At 43.6% G+C, this 16,562-nt stretch overlaps 1 protein-coding gene across 2 annotated transcripts; it reads right to left on the bottom strand.

Moving 5' to 3' along the window:
- Window positions 1–406: 406 nt before the first annotated feature.
- Window positions 407–5,508, bottom strand: LOC133275179 (probable G-protein coupled receptor 141). 2 transcript variants are annotated; one of them, XM_061465039.1, is made up of 2 exons: window positions 4,344–5,508; window positions 407–2,409 (listed from the first exon to the last, which is right to left on the bottom strand). In XM_061465039.1, exon 2 carries the CDS (start codon window positions 2,380–2,382, stop codon window positions 1,519–1,521), a length of 864 nt encoding a protein of 287 aa, XP_061321023.1. In that variant the 5' UTR covers window positions 2,383–2,409; window positions 4,344–5,508; the 3' UTR covers window positions 407–1,518. The 2 variants fall into 2 exon arrangements, with proteins under 2 accessions (XP_061321023.1, XP_061321024.1); XM_061465040.1 differs by lacking the exon at window positions 4,344–5,508 and adding an exon at window positions 3,279–3,438.
- Window positions 5,509–16,562: the final 11,054 nt, after the last annotated feature.

The raw sequence follows: 16,562 nt of genomic DNA, 5'->3' as shown, positions 1-16,562 counted from the left end.
CTTTATGAAAGAGGCAGAAGGGATCCAGGAACCAAAGTGTAAAGGCGCAAGCATCTACTCAGGATTGATAAAGTAGGCTCAAAGAAACACCCCTAATCTGAAGCATCACCAGCATGGTTTTGCAGGTGTAACTTTTTAACCCTCCCACATCAAGTTTTGACCTTGTTTGAACCCAGGGATCGTAGCACTTTTGAGTCCTGCCAGACTCAGAAACTATGGCAACTTGTGAGGCTGTGAAGGAGGAAGGACACCCTTATGTGGCTCCTGGGAGGCTGCAGTGGGAGAAATCTGGCCGCAAGCTGTTGGGATGCAGCAAATGGCTTCAAGAAGGGTGAAAGACTGAGCAGAACAGGCAGGATGCAGTCATGAAAACAGACTTACATAATGAAGATAAAGCAGAGATTCCCAGAGCAGATGTGGTTCCCAAAGAATATAATCTGTCTAATGGGTAAAACATGTACTCCAGCACAAGTCTGTATACAACGAGCATATGCTGAACTGATTAAACACAGTTCAGTTAGTTTATTCTACTGCTTTGTTACATGTGCAAATGGAAAAAACATGGTATCTATCTGACAGCGAACCAACAGGAAACTAAAAGTGACCAAACATCAAAGGGGTTTTGAAGGCTGATAAAATAGTTGCCTAGCTTAAAGGCTGACTGCTCAGTGAAGGATCAGACTTCTCAGTTTGGATTCTAGATCAAGTTCTGAGACCATAGTAACTTGCGTTTCTTTGCCTGCAATGGGTCTTAGGGATAACAGCCACAGATGGAGTCCTGATGGGATAGTAACATAAGGTAGAAGTTTGAAACCTTTGACTTGCTCTGCTCTCACTCGCTCTGAATGTGTAATTACTACAGTGCAGTGAGCTGCTTGTGGGTTTGGAATGAAGCAAGTAAAGGTTAAGTTGTGAGAACAAGTGTTTTCATACCATTACATTTAATTATACACTTTGTGTAAGCGAAGAAAGAAGGAGCCTGCTGAAATCTGCTACTACAGTGTTTCATTCATTCCCTGATTCGTGCCCTGATTACTTTTTGTTTGAGTAGACTTTACGTCCTTGTGATATAAAATCACTCGCACAAAAATCCTGTCAAGGAGCTGCTTTCTTTCCTCTCTTCCCTTCAGCAGTACAATTGCCATAAGCTGTTAGGTGACAATTTGCTGACCACAGTGGGTTGTTGTTAGTGGGACACTTTGAGTTACAATTAGGAAGGAATGGATGCTGTAATTGTTAGAGAGGGACGGCTGAAGAAAATCTTAATGCAGCTTCAGGGTGTAATTCTTAGGTCAAAGTCTAGAGCAAGACTCGTGTGTCTGCCTTCCAGAGAGAAGATGAAACCCAGTGGCTTCTGAAAGATGGATCTTACTGGTCTGCAAGAGGCAAGCAGCTCTACAGGCCTGTGCAGCCCTGCTGAAAACTCAGCAGTTTCCCTAGCAAAGTCCTGACACAGCTTTATTTCTGCCAAAAGCCAGTGTTGACACACTGCAGCTGGGTTCCCTGGCAGTTCCCAGGTCAGTGGGCTATTCCTGTGAGGAAGCACAACATATCCAAGCAGCACATTGCTGTTAAAGCTAGAAAAATTTCGTTGTATAAGAGTAGTTTATAGTCTTTATCCAGGTGGTAGTTTTGGATGTAATACACTCTGAACGCATGATGAGGCATAAAGCACACTAATGTTACCAAGATGAAGAAGAAACTCTTTGCCTGAGCCCTGAATTCCACATGGGAGTTGATGTCAGGCCAGTGTTTCACAGCCAGTCTATAGATCACGAACAACTGCATTACGGTGAGCACAGCACAAACTGCCACCAAAACCCCAACCAAGCAGTAGCTGATGATCACCATGTGTGCCTCTTGTATCTCCCTGTGGAACTGGAAGCATTCAGAGGACTGGTATGTCTTAGAGGTGCCGTAGTATGACAGAAGAAGAGGGGTGATCACCAGGGCTCCCACCAGCCAGACAGCACCCACCCAGGCTGTAGCATAGCACCTCCTAAACTCGAGTTGGAAGAGGCGTATTATGATGATGCCCACATAAAACACAAAGGTGGCATACATGTGGATGTAGAGGATGACGCTTGTGAGCTTGCAGGCGAGCCTCCCGAATTTCCACTCCCTCGAAACGTAATAGCTGAGGCGGAAGGGGATGCTGAGCAGCATGAAGGTGTGCAGCACCAGGAGGCTGACGATGAAAACGGTTGTCACAGACTGCGATCGCCGCTGGAATAACTTACGGGACATCATGATGACCCCGAGGGTGCCACCAGCCAGGTCGATGATGTACAGGGCCATGAGAATGGTGTGGAGCCTCTCTGAGGTGTGTGGCAGTGTCTCGTTGGAGGAATGGTTCTGCTGGGTTGCACTGCAGTTCAGCATCCTCCTAAGATCCCCCTTCAAAGGTTACTGAAAGTGAACAATACAGAAACGTGAAGAAGTTGTACCCATAATTTGTTGGAACTTTATGAAGACGCCTGTGACACTCTTTTAGCACCTTCCTGGATGGGTGCAGGGCACCCATAAAGCAGCAGCAGCCTCAATTTCTAGCGTAGAGCACATTAAAAATAAAGAGCTGCAGCTAAAGGTTGAATTTCTTCCTGCTTCAGAAGAAATTGAACTGTTCTGAGTCTTTTTGCTATAGAGTTTCACCTGAGCTATTCTACTGCAAATACCTTGGCTATTCTAAGTTATAACTTAATTTGGGAACAATCTTCTACAAGATATAATCTTACTGGCACTTGTTGGACATAGCCACATACAGCTGCATTCCTATGTAGGCTTAAGGCATAATGTGGACTGATTTCTGTACAGGTGATTTCTGTAACGTGATAGACTGCCACTGCAAAACATTTTCAGAGAAACTTCTTGTGTACGAAGCATCAGGCAAAGCATCCTTAGGCGACCTTTGCAGTGTTGTGTGCGAGACTGATACAACCCTTGCTGTTCGCTCCCTTCTAAAATGCATGATCTTGGAAGCATTTAGATGGTTTAAAATTGTGTATGTGCTGCGTGTCCCTGAGACATGCAGGAGGAATTTGCTTTCCCAGAAACTTGGTTATAATAGAGGTTTCACAAGCTTGAGGAAGATGACTTCCTGCTTCCGGCACAAGTTCACTTTCTGATGTAGATTGTTAATATTTCAAACTGGCTTTCAGAAGGTATAACCTTTTTGCTGCTGTGAACAGCATAATTGCAGCTAAGCTGCCAGCATTTCCTGTTACTCAGAAACACATTATGCTTTTTTCACTATGTCTAGAAATAATATTAAATATTACCTCACAATCTCTTAGTTTCGTGACTTCCTGCTTCTTCTTTGCCGTTTCACACGTCCATAGCATGCAGCATATATAACCAATGAGAAAAGCAGGGCCTTTGGTGTTCCTGTCTGACCGAGAAGGCTGAGGGTTTTCTCAGCCCACAGTCAGGAAGGCACAAGCCTTTTTACTTGCTTCACTGAGATAGCAGTCGCATGTGTTCAACATCTGATACTGTTTTGCTCCTGTGGAGAGAGCTGCTAAAACCTTGCTGAGCTGTCAGAGCCCAGCGCTGTGCTTGGACCTGTAGGACAGTGCCCCCCATCAAGTGAAGAAATCTGCAGCAGAGCAGGGTTTTTCCATTATAAATGCACTTTTCTTCCTCAACTTGTCTTATGTTTAATATTGAAGCTGAATGTGCCAGAATAACAAAGTGTTTAGCAAGGGGTAGCAGATTTCTCTCTAAGATGCTATCAGATGGGGCTACTCATTGTTTAAGTGTTATAAGCAAAATAAGCTTCAGACATATATGAAAAGTGACTTGATAGTTGCTGCTGTTAGGAAAGAAAGACATGCAAAGGCAGAGGTGCTTGGAGCTTGTGCCTGAGCTGCAGGAGTGAATTCTGACCCCAGACTCTTTCATTACTATAAAACAGCTCACTAAGAAGAGGCAAGCGTGGAGGCAGGGCTCTTCTAGAGACACTGAAAAGAAGTTTCTTGAGTAGAAATTAAAGAGAAAGATGTCAGCCCCCCTCTGCTGTGGTGTGAGGATGGTTTCCTCTGAGAGGTTTCTCTCCTATGATTAAGTAAAGTCGTTAGGAAGAATAAGGTGTGAAAGAGAAGTGAATAAACACATTGGACTGAAAAGATCAAAGGTGCTAAAAGTCAGCAAGAGAAACAGAAAGGGTTGTAAGGAAGAGCAAGGATGTGGAGCCTGCAGGATAACTCTGAGGGTGACTGTCTCATCTAGACCGGGATTCAGAGCAGGAGGGATGCCCATTTTGGAGACCGAGGGAGTTGAAACGTGGAATTGCTCCAGCAGACAGAACACTGAGGGAAAAGAGCCAGGTGGATAATGGTACACACCAGATGCGGTTCCAGCATCACTTCATCTCACGTAAGGACAGGCTGCTGCCTGACATGGTGCTTGGATGGCAGAATGATCAGCTGGCTGTGCAGAAACACACAGGAAGGCAAAGCAAGTGACAGACACTGCTGGTTTCGATGGGTTATAATGATCATGAAACAACACTCACAGCCTCTGGGTAGAACAGAGAGATGCCTTGCAGCCTTGTGCTCTGTCCACAGGACCTGAAGTGACCCACCAAGTAATAATGCAGAAGAGACACGAAGAAATTGCATTCCTAAAATGGCTGCTGTGTGACAGCCATCACTGCGGAGCTGACACAGGCTTCGAGATAAAGAGCTCTGTGTACTCCATTTGCTTGCTGAGTCCAGCCGGAGCACTTTGGATGTGAAGTGATGCCAAAAACCCTGCAAGGCTGCTGCACAGATAATTCTCTTGTCACCGCCGGCTGACACAAAAACTGCTGGGGGTCAGAAGCTGCTCTTCTCTATTGATATTTCATACCTTTGGGTTGCTTCGTCCTCAAAATGTTCCTTGAAGGTTGGATGTGGAAGCTGTTCAGCGTGTTAATCCTTCATCTTCACACTCTTCTGCTAAATCTATATATCTCACTCACCTCAACTCTGTAATCTAGGTCTTAAGTTTTAGATTAGTTTCTCTTTTGACTACAAAAGGAAATTAAGTCACATCAGCCTGTTCAAATGAACTTTCAGCTCCTGCTTTTGCTTCTTGCTTCATCAGCACATAGGTTGCCTTAACCAGTGGTGAGAATAAAGGTTGGAAGAGAAATGCACGTATACTCATCAGAGATCCAGGTCAAGACTAGCATCTCAAGTAGACTTAAAGGAAGGAAGGAACTGGGCATGCCAGGTTCAACACTGGAGAAAAGGAAGATGAAGAAGAAAGGTGAAGGTTTAAATTAAGACAATACAATGAAACAGAAGAAGCAGCAGCACTGGTTGAGAGAAGAGGAACAAGGCTTGTTGGATGCTCAGAGACAGGATGTGCCTCTGTGGAAGTGTTGTGGGCTGTACCTATGCGTGGTGTAGGAGTCCCTTTAGGCAGGGGATAGATCTGCCATGGAAGGTGGTTTAGTTTCATTTCTGCACGATTTCCTCTGCTTCCTGTGCCCCTTGGTAAGAAAGTGTTCAGTTTACTGGTCAGTGTAATGGCAACCGAGGTTTCATGTACAGGAGATCAAGAGCTCCTTTCTGTCTGGGAGCGATCATAGATTGTGTGCTTGTGAAAACCTTGTGTTAGGTTTTCAAGTTCAGCTACTTCCAACCTGGGGTCATAGTTGCTGATAACTTCAATTATCTATTAATAACAAAATCTCTATTTTTACTTGCTTATGAACAGAGTTACATATAGGCCAGAGTCAAAAAAGTGAGGGAATGCCTGTGTTACACCTAAACATACTGCTTTTTCTGTGATTTCAGATGCATTCACAGTTCTTGCTGTCTGACTCCCACCCTGTTAACATGAGTCACAGGCACTGGAAAGGGAGCAAACCATCCTCCATGGTTAGTGAACCTGCAGGAAACTTGGGGCTTCCCTCTAGGGCTTTGGTTTCTTTCGGGTCCAAAGCACCTCCTCCTTCTGCTTTCCAGGAGGAGGCTGCAGACCTCTGAAATGACAACAGTGATAAACCCAGCTGCTTTGACTTAGATGGAGGCCAGAACTTCTACTCCTTGTAGTGCTATGATAATAATAAGTAGTGACCACAGCTTACAGAAGAGAAACCAGAGAAAGATGTTTAAATCAGTAAAGCAGACTGTGCTTATTTAGATTTCACACAAGTTTGCTGCAATATGAGGAACTGTTGCTTGAGAGCATGCCCCAAAGCAGCTCAGAAAGGCTTTTTGCTTACTACGTTGGATAATATATTGAAAGCTATATATATTGTACATATTATTAAATAATTCAGCCACATTCAGCATTTGGAAGATGAAATAACGATGTCATTTCTGCGGCCTTTTTTGCTCCTTAGGAAATCTCTGTGCTTCCATTATACATGCTGTCAGCAGGAACGAAATGAATGCCATGCCGTATGTCTGTTTATACCACATACTCTCAACACATGGCAAAGAGAATATGCACAACCAATCAAAATGCTCTCATACTAAAGCGATCATGATCCTAAGTACCATCAAACTGTTGGCATCAATTCATTCAGAAGCTTTCACTGTTTCTTTGTTTTCTCAGTTCAAGGATTTGAGCAATTGCTGTCATTGTAAGAACATTTCTACCCTAAAGCATAGATGGGCCATGCAGCTAATTGACATACTTTAAGCTAACTGGATGAAAATGAAATATGTGATAAGTTCCAAATGAACTGTTTAGCAGAGTCCTGTTGGACTTATCTTTCCATTGTAAGGAAAATAGATTGTAGAACAAGAGAATGGGATATGGAGGGGAACATCAAAAATGGAGTGATTAGCGTAATTGCTTTTCTTTCAACCAGCAGCAGTTCTTACAAATGAAGGATGGGAGAAGCCTTGTTCCTGCAGAAGACGCAGGGAGGAAATGATTTCTGTACATGCAACAAGAGGTTACTTTATAAAACCTTGTACTCATCTACCAATCTTTTTTGAAATTCAGGAAGTACAAATTGTCACAAGCTTCAAACTTGAATATTTTAATGCATCAGGCACCAGCTGCAGAGAGGCATGGAGAAAAAGAGTCAGGAGCAATGGCCAAATCCCTCCATTCCTAATATTGTCCTTCTCTAGGCAATCAGTCCTGGATTGAGAGAGATAGGAGAGGATTCAGCAGGTCACTCTCTTTGGGGATAGAAGCAGCTCTTCTGGTGCTTTTTCTCCACTTCCCATGGGAGAGTGGAGGGGTTACTGGGTAGCCAGTGTTTCTGTGCTCCAATGAGCCTCTCCTGCTTGCTAAGAACTGAGAAACTGCTGCTTTTCATCCAAACATTCGGTAGGGGAACATCCCCAGATGCAGGAACAGTCTTAGATCCATGCAAGCCAGCACAAAAGTAACCCTTGCTAGTGATGCAGTTCTTTCCCAAAGAGCAGAGGGAAAGATGGAGGCCCATGGATGAAGCACACAGACTGCTGGAAGCACCACAGCTCTTGAGCCCAACTGGAGGAATCTAACCTCCAAGATGTTTTAGAGATTGAGGGGAATACTCAGTCATGGCTACAAGGCCTAGAAAGAGGCTTAGAATTAGATAAGAGAGCTGAGAAGCACTTGGCAATTTAAAAAGGAAAAGGTAAATCAAAATAAAAGGTAAATCAAAATCACTTCAAATAAAGCTGAATGGCAGAGCTGGGAAAAGTAAGGCTGCTGTTGCTCAGTGAAAGCAAGTGGAAGAAAAGAGAGCTTTGCCTCTTTCATTCCCATGTACAACAGGAGGCAGGGTTTGACAGTGCCCATGTTTGACCGCTGGCAGTCTGGAAAGGCATCTGCGGTGCTGCTCATATGGAGATTCATCCACAGGGCAAATACAAGGAGAAGCTGGTGTTTCTTTAATCATAGCTGGTGGGCTACTAACACCCTTGCAAATCTGCCTGTCTAATCTCCTCTTGCACAGGAACAGCCGCTGGTTGTACAGACCCCCAGGACCTCAGAGGGTCCAAACCCTTCTGTGGGGAAATGCAGTAGTCTGGACTGTGAAATTATGGGAAGGACCTGAAGCCCTTGCTCTGCTCCCGTTTTAGACACCTGTAGGCAGAAAAAGGATTATCCTTCACAGCGCATCATAGGACAAGCTGATGCCAACTCGGGTTTTATAAATCACAAGACTTTTAGATATGTCTCCTGTGTACCTTTGAGATAAACAGAAGCAAAAAAACCCAGCACAGGCATTTCTCTGCCACCTACCTTATCGACTTGCTTGGAAGTCCATTCCGTGTTCATATGAAAGCCTGATGTGTGGTACTGGCTTTAGCATCCTATAGCTGCCTTCTGAGGATGATGCGGCCGGCTCCTGTTTCCTCAGGGTTATCACTGACCCATGCTATATGTTTGCTGCCTAAATTGTTTTGCTTGCAGGATAACTGCAGCTGCACACACTTCCATGAGGAGGTTTTCCATGATCCATGTAGCAGACTCATTTACCTACTCCAACCCCATTTAACATCCCTTCAGCAGCTATTTACTCGCTATGAGAAATAAACTCAGTGGGAAGGTTTTCTTTTCAAGCCTCCATACTTTTCCTCTAAGCAAATCCTGATCTCTTTGCAGATTTATTTTATTTAAATCTGAGAGAGGGAAAAAAATGCCTTAAATATTATTGATAATTTCATTTCAAGTGCAGATGAAAATCAGGGGGGGAATTTACCTGCAGGTTTCAAAGGTACATAGATGTATGTGTTCCAGTGTACAGAACAGCAGAACAAATTGTAGTAGAAACAAGTACCTTGAAAAACTTTGTATTTATCGTAAAGCTGAAGGTCTAATTAATCCCCAAATTCAAAGCCATGTTCCTTCGCATCAGAGGATGTAAACTCTCAAAACCAAATCCAGGGATTATGTCCTTAGTTCAAAGGACAGTGAAAGAGGCAATTTATTCTCTTTCTTCTTTTTCTTTTCCCTAGGCATGGTTTGAAGCACAACTGTCAAACCTTTGTTAGCCAGCATCAACCAGTTGGTACCTAAGAGAAGCTGGAAATTTGCTTGATTTAAAAGCTGCTTGTTAGATCCTCCTGATACTCAACCCCCCTCCTGATTAAATCTGAAGAAATATGATAGCTTTTCCCTGCTTGAGCCTTGGGTTTCTTTTCTCTTTGCACGTTCCAGTTTAACAATCTGAATAAAACCATGGTTGTATCAAAAGCCAGTTTCATTTTCCACACTAAAGCTCTTTGGTGAGCTCCAAGCCACCAAGTTAAGGATTTTTTCAGCCTTTTAACTCCTTTAAATACGTGGCTTCAATTGTGAAGTGTAATGGGCTGACCCTGGCTGGTGGCTAGGTCTGCACTTGCTCAGCTCCCCCAGAGGGCTGGAAGAGAGATTCAGAAGGGCAAAAGAGAGAGGAAAACTCATGGGTTAAGATTAAGACAGCTCAATAAGTGAAGGGGGGAGAAAGGAAAGGAAAGGAGAAATGGATTAAGTGCTGCAGAAGTAACCGTCACTCATTGATCATGCCAAATCTGCCTCTGAGGAGCTGGAAAGATTCCCCCCACAGTTTTACTGCTGAGCATGGTGATATATGGTATGGAATATCCTTTTGGTTGCTTCCTAGAGGGGCTAACTGGAAAAACAGAGAAGGCCTTTGTGCTATGCAAGCATAGCTCAGCAAGAGCTGGAGCATTGGTGTCTTATCCACGCTGGTTTGGTCACTAATCTAAAACACAGCACTGTATGGACTGTGATGGAGAAAATGAAATCCATCCCAGCCAGACCCAGCACAGAAAGGAAAAATGCAATTTTGAAACAAACAGAAAATGCAACAAAATAAGAATAATTTAAAAGTTAAATCTTTTGTTGGGGGTTCTGTGTGTGTAAAGTGTGTTCATGCTGTGGTTTACCCCAGCTGCAGCTAAGTACCACAAAGCCACTTACCTCCCTGCCTCCACTGAGATGAGGAGGAGAACTGGAAGAAAAGTAAAAACCCATGGGTTGAGACAAGAACAGTTTAATAACTGAAATAAACCAGAATAAAAATAGTAAAATTATAATAATAACAATAATAATAGGAAATAAAGTGAGGGAGAGAGGGAAGAATAAACCCCACCCGCCCCAAAACCACCAAGTGATGCACAGTACAATTGCTCACCCCACACTGACTGATGCCCAGCTTGTCCCCAAGCAGCAACCAGGTTCTTCCAACCACCAACCCCCTCAGTTTCTCTACTGAACATGATGCTGTATGGGATGGAATAGCCCTTTGGCTGCTTTGGGTCAGGTGTCCTGGTTCTGCTTCCTCCCGGCTTCTTGTGTCCCTCCTCACTGGCAGAGCCTGAGGCACTGAAGAGTCCTTGGTCAGGGTGAGTGCTACTGAGCATCAGCTAAACCATCGGTGTGTTATCAGTGCTGCTCTCAGGCTAAAGCCAAAACACAGCCCTGCACCAGCTGCTGGGAAGGGAATTAATTTTATCCCAGCCCAAACCAGGGCTGTTCACAAAGCTTTTCTGGAATGTAGGTTTATCTAGAAAAGAACCCCAAACTTTCTGGGGTGCAGTTTTCACCTGAACCAATGGACCAATACTTCCTGAAGTAATAAGCACCAGACCGAATGGTTTCCCAAATGCATCTGCCTCTAGTGGCAAAAATCACTGCTCTTGTTTGCAGACGAAGGCAGGAGCAGAGTGACGGGAGTTACAAAGGCTTCAGTCACTGGATGTATCAGGTGAGGGTCAAACATTGAAAGAGTGCTGCAGGAGAGGTGGCAGGAATAAGCAGTGGTCACTCATTAGCAAAGCTCTTCAGTGCTGGATCTGGTACCCTTCAACATCCTGACTGTGAGCTGCGGCACCGGATGAGGGACCTCAGGGGAGGGGAATGGCGAGCAGGAATCTCATGAGGATATTAACAATAAGAGGGGTGCAGCTGGGGGCCAGGATGCCAGGGAAGGTGTTTGGATTCTCCGTCTCCATTTCCAAAGCACAGCTAGATGTAGTCCTGGGCAGACCCATTTCACTTTGAGTTTAGCACGCTTTGAGCAGGGCATATGACAGGATAACCGGAAGGCATCTCTTAGGATCTACTTTTTCCTATGATTCTGTGATGCTAACTCATCTTGAAACCACAGAGGCAAACCCCCCTTCCACATCTTTACTTCTTGTTCCAGTCCGTGTGAAGGTGCAAGTTACTAAATGTGGTAACTAAATATAGTAACTAACTTGCGGCAATTATTAACGTGGAACATCTAGTAACACAAGTGTACATTACTATTTGCTCCTACACGCGTTCCGACCTCCAGAACAGGATTTTGTCCTTGCTCTTATATTAATAGCTTGGGGGTTTTCTGTCAGAGTAAAAATACCCCTTGACATTAAAACACATAAAACCACCGTGGTCTAACATAATTATTGTCTTTTTTCATTTTCACTTCACCAGTAGCTGCAGTGGTTTCACACTCCTACACGCTTTTGTAAACGGTGTTGTTATGGTGATGTATTTCACATGCTGTATTTTTCCATATGCCTCTGTTACGCCTTTTTCCGGTGTCCCTTGTGTTGTTAAGTATGCCCACAAGTGACCCCTTTGGGATATTTAACCGAGGAACAGCAGAAGTTGTTTCTTGCTGGTCCATTTTTGTCTCCCCGCTTGGCTTTACTGATTTACCTGTGAACTCACTGCTCGCTGGCTAATTCCCCTTGTCGTGGTTTTCATCTGTTCTTGTTGTTCTGCTCTTTCCTGGGCTTCGCATTCATTAGGGTGACAAGTACCAGCCTTGTGCGCCCTCCACACCCCACTACTGCATTACAGAGAGCTGCATCTCTCCTACAGCACCCAAGAAGGCTCAGCCTTTCAAATTGCTTAATCGACTGGACATTAACACTGCTCAGTGAAAGAGGTATCAGCGTTTGCAGTCTGCTGTCAGTGAAGGATGGAATGAGAACTCCACTTGCACGTGTGGTTATTGTTTATTACCCCATTTTTGACTGAGTTCCAGGTCGATTACTCTTGACATAAAGCAAAATGCCTGGAGTTTGGCAATATCCACTCTGCAGCCCTGAAAGCAGCATATTCTTGAATACCGGAGCAGCACTGCAGTAAATCGCCTCTTTATTTATTACAAGATTGCGTACAGAGGAGATAACAGCAGAGCTAATGAGACCGTGCATATATAGGAGTTACATTAGTAATTAGAAACAGCTAATTAACTCTGCTCCCTAATGAAATTAAATTCGTGCAGTAAAAGACATTTACAATAAAGCCAATACAAAACCTAAGTGTATTGGTTTCTAATTCCTTCACTGTGGTCAATGGAAGAGAGGCTGAGCTGAGCCCACAAGTGGGGTTTGTTCCAAGCAGATCCAAGTATGATGCGCAGTAAGTGGTGAGCAAAAGCACACAAAGCATATTCCCACAGACCAGTCCCACAACTTATTGTCTGCCATTCGCTCCATGAGCATCTCCTTAACATTGCTGTTCGGATGCTCTGTTAGTTCCTGTCTTTGAGTATGTCTTGGTTTTCCATGCACCAAGCTGAGGCCACAAATACTTTAGCTCTTGCATGCCTTGAGCAATCCATTCTGTTCCATCATGACCCTGCGATACAACAGGGGCTCCCAAATATCAATATGCACTGCATATTGACAAGGTTAATTTGCCCCTGTGCTAAGCACTCCTTGTTCAGAGCAGAGCAGCTAGGAAACTGTTTCAGTGGGTGCCTTCTTCTTTCTTGGTACGCTACACAGAAGAGTTTTCAATGCTCAACAGCATCTCTGGTGATGTTTGCATACTTAGACAGCAAATGTTTTGTGACACGGTCGCAGCCACCATGGCCAGTAGCCATATATGCTTTTTTGGTGATATCGCATGTGTCCTCAGTGTTCACATAATATTTGGGAGATTTCCTCTTTTGTCTGACTTCTCTCAATCCACTGCTCAGTGTCCCCACATTGTAGAATTTCATCTGTAAAATGAGGGCAAGTCGTTTATTCGCAGGAGTACTGCATATCTAAATGGGGAAAGTGTTGATACATTTAGAGTTAAAACAGAAAGAGGGGGTTCTCCATACTTACTTTGTAATTAGATGGAATCCATGTCTTGACTTTGACTTGGGGTTCTGTTTTGTCTTCTTTATTTCAGCAATAGTTGCAGATTACTGTGCCTTTGGGATCATGTACTTGGAGCATTTCTTATTCCTTTTGCATAGTTCTTCTTTAAATTTAACTTCAAAGTCCTGAGGCATCCTCAGGAATGATTACTTAGCAAGGAGAGAAATCTGATTCAGCTCCCTCCTTTTAAGTGCACCTGCTCTTGCACCAGTTTTTGCCTTACACTGAAGTCATTTTGTACAATTACCAAAATCTTCAGCCATTTCTCCAAATTACCCCCAGTTACTTCACAAAATGACAGAAAATGGTAGGCAGGTATGATGCAGAGTATCTCATCTCCAGCTTCTTGAACTTATTAGATTAAAAGACAACAGAAACAGATGGTTTATTTCCTTTTATTTCCCAAACCATTCAAAACCACACAGTAGGGCGCAGAGCAAACTGTGTATCATGTTCCCTAAAATAAGAACTCTTCCAAGGCCAACTTCACTTGTAAGCTTTGCAGCTGTTTTTCATGTTTTGTTCCATTAGATTGTTACCTGAAACACCCTTTTCCACTACAGCAATAGGCACAGTAGTTCACATTTTGTGGCATTTCACATTAGGCATTTCAGGTGATGACTGAGTAAAGAAGGCAGTTCAGTGCTGTGTTAAAATGGCCACTACTTTCTGAAATGTCTAAACCAGTCATTCTACGTGGCTGAAACAGTCATTTCATAGGAGAACTGCAATTTCCAACTTATTTTGTTGCTTTCTTCAAAATAGCCGCTCTCAGTGTCATCATAATATATGCAGATTGTCTGCTCTTTGGGTTTAAACTTCTGAAGTCCAGTTTAGCATAGAGACAGGTTTATCCTTGCAAGTTGAGTTCAACTTACAAACTGCTTTTCACTACTTCGTGACACTATTTCTAGTGTATAGACACATCTCATGTCCTGAGCAGATCCTGGTTCAGCTGCTTCTTCTGTAGCAGAGGATGGGAACTGCAGTCTGCCTCCATGTATGTGGTTTGCACCCATTTGTGTTTCTCTATATGCAGCCCTCAGACTGATGAGGCTCTCTGTTCTTTCCACAGGCATGATGGAAGGCTGTCCATCACAGGATTTTCAACCAATGCAGATCGAATCTGTGCTGTCCTTTCTTACTTTCTTCTCTTCTCCTGTGCTTTTGTAGCACCTGACTAGTGGAATCTCTGTCAGGCCTCACATCTGCTGAGGAAAAGCATTGGGAAGACAAAGCCCTATCTGCAATTCTTACACATCTCTGTTAGAGGGCATAGTGCCACCAGTAGTGCGTGCCTCCTCCTCATAGGCAGGTTGCTGTGTTTCTCTATGCTATAGACCTCTGAAGCAGGTGAGGGGCTGCGAGCTCTCTTCCATGAGTGCGCTTCCCTTGGAATGCAGCCCCACTGAGCACAAGTCTGGGTCTTGCTTCCCAGGTTCATATGAAACATGTGGAGATGCTCTTATATTTCTGTGCTAGCATCTGTCTTGCCTCTTTTGCTGGCATTAGGCATGTGACCCTTCCTGACCATGACCTGACCAACCCCATGGATGGGATCGCCCGTGGATTCAATGAGCCCCCAGATAACATTGACATCATTCACATCCATTTTTATTTAGAAGAAGCCCACTGTCTAGTATGTTTGTGATGCTGCGGTGCAGGCTGTTGCGAATGTGTACATTTCTACAAGAATTAAGCAAAGTGTGACTTTAGCACATTCATGAATAAGCTTGGTTGAGCTGGATGGTCAGGAGGTGCTGCTTGTAAACATCTGGTTTAGCTTTTGAAAGTCCTGCCAAACTTTAGATGCAAAATACTTTTAATTTGTATGCATTTCTGCATATTTCAGCACATAGTCATTTTGTTTGTTAGCAACTGTATTATGAGAGAAGGGTTGTAATAGAGCGTTACAAAGGTATGCAGTGCCTACAAAACACATGCAAACCCAGCGAGGCTGTTGGAGGAGGAAACAAAAAGGTGGTGTCATTTCTCATCTTCTCTCCTGCCACAAGGAAAAACTGATTTGTTCCTGTAGTTTTAGAACAAACCTGGATCAGAGTTTATTGCTTTCTCAATGACACGTAATTAACTAGTAATGAACTACGTATTCAGGTTGACTCCTTCCACGTTGTGGAAGTCTCTGTAGTTCACTGGGTACTGTTGACTCGGGCTGGTAGTTGTCATCTTCCTCTTTACTGTGATCCTTTAGGTGCAAATGCCTTCTCTTCCCCAGATCCACACACACGCCAGGCTCTCACATCTCTACCTTAACAGAGGTTGTGACCCAGGCTGTTTGCCGAGGGTGGGCCATGTGAGCACCCCCACATCCTACTTGTGTTACCGACTTCAGCGATTTCCACCTTTCGGTGTTATGTTACAGCATTGCTCAGGCTTTGACCTGAAAATACTTCCTCACGATCAGACCTCCTGAGAGATACAGAGGAGCTTGAAGCACGATGGAAGGCAGGGAAGAACGACTGTAAAGGAGATCAGATCCTGTGAAGTAACCATCTTGGTGGGACCAAAAACAACGAGCCCAGCAGTAAGATTGTACAGGTACAGCAAGATCAACCAGCCGTTATTGGGCTGCTGTCTGATGTGCAAGAGATGGTGAAGGTGGAGTAGAGAGGAATGGAAAGACGCAGAGATATGAAAAGGTGGACTCCAGCAGCACCATGAGGAAACACTCACAGGAAACAGACCAGCTGATGCCCTCTGCTTTGCCAAGTGATTAAAATACCATCCCTCTGACTCCAGATGAAAAACTGTGACCTTATACAGATGTGAAGAAGAAGAAAGATATACGAGCCATTGCTCTCCTGGGTTATAGCACTTAGAGATTTATACTCCATTTCTGGCATAGGGGTAAAGCAGCTGAGCTATGAATGCCTCAGTGTCTTTCACAGCATTGTTTTGCTGACTTTTTCCTCTTTTTTGGTGGAATTCAATTTTGTGCTCAGAGACGGCAACTGACAACGCCTCACTGGGACAGAACAAGCTTTTTAGCTTTTCCCATCCCTCCAATCCAAGCAGTAGCATTTTATTTCCACCAATACAGGGTATGAAGTTTTTAGAACTGATTTCAAGCTAAAGATACTGTGAGTAATTAGTTATAAACTTCAGGATTGCACAAAAGCAACATCAGGATAAAATAATCATTGTTACCTTGGAGACTCAAAATAGTTGACATTTTAAGAGACAATTGCTGTTGGAATGATCTAAATAAAATGATCTTCACTATTAAATATATATATACTTTAATGGAACAATTCTGTAAATAAAATACAGGCTTTTGCTTGAACTTACAGCGTTCATTCCCATAACGAAGTGTGATTTTTGGTGTTAGAGACATTTACATAGTGTGGAAAAAAGAACAAAACACTTTTCCATCTTTCCTGCTGCAGTGACGCCACCTCCAGAAGGTGATTTTGAGAAAATATTTTAAGAATTTACTATTTATTGCTGGTTTCTTTTAAATAATTCACTTAGAAGGTTACGCTTGCCTGTACAGTGAAGGAAGAGACT

This window comes from Pezoporus flaviventris, unplaced genomic scaffold, assembly GCF_033815535.1.
Source record: "Pezoporus flaviventris isolate CSIRO_AGI_PZ_B2104156 unplaced genomic scaffold, CSIRO_AGI_Pfla_v1 ptg000037l, whole genome shotgun sequence".
NCBI classification, from domain to species: Eukaryota; Metazoa; Chordata; class Aves; order Psittaciformes; family Psittacidae; genus Pezoporus; species Pezoporus flaviventris.
Note: the sequence above shows the minus strand (reverse complement) of the source record. Positions and strands in the feature narration are given on the sequence as shown.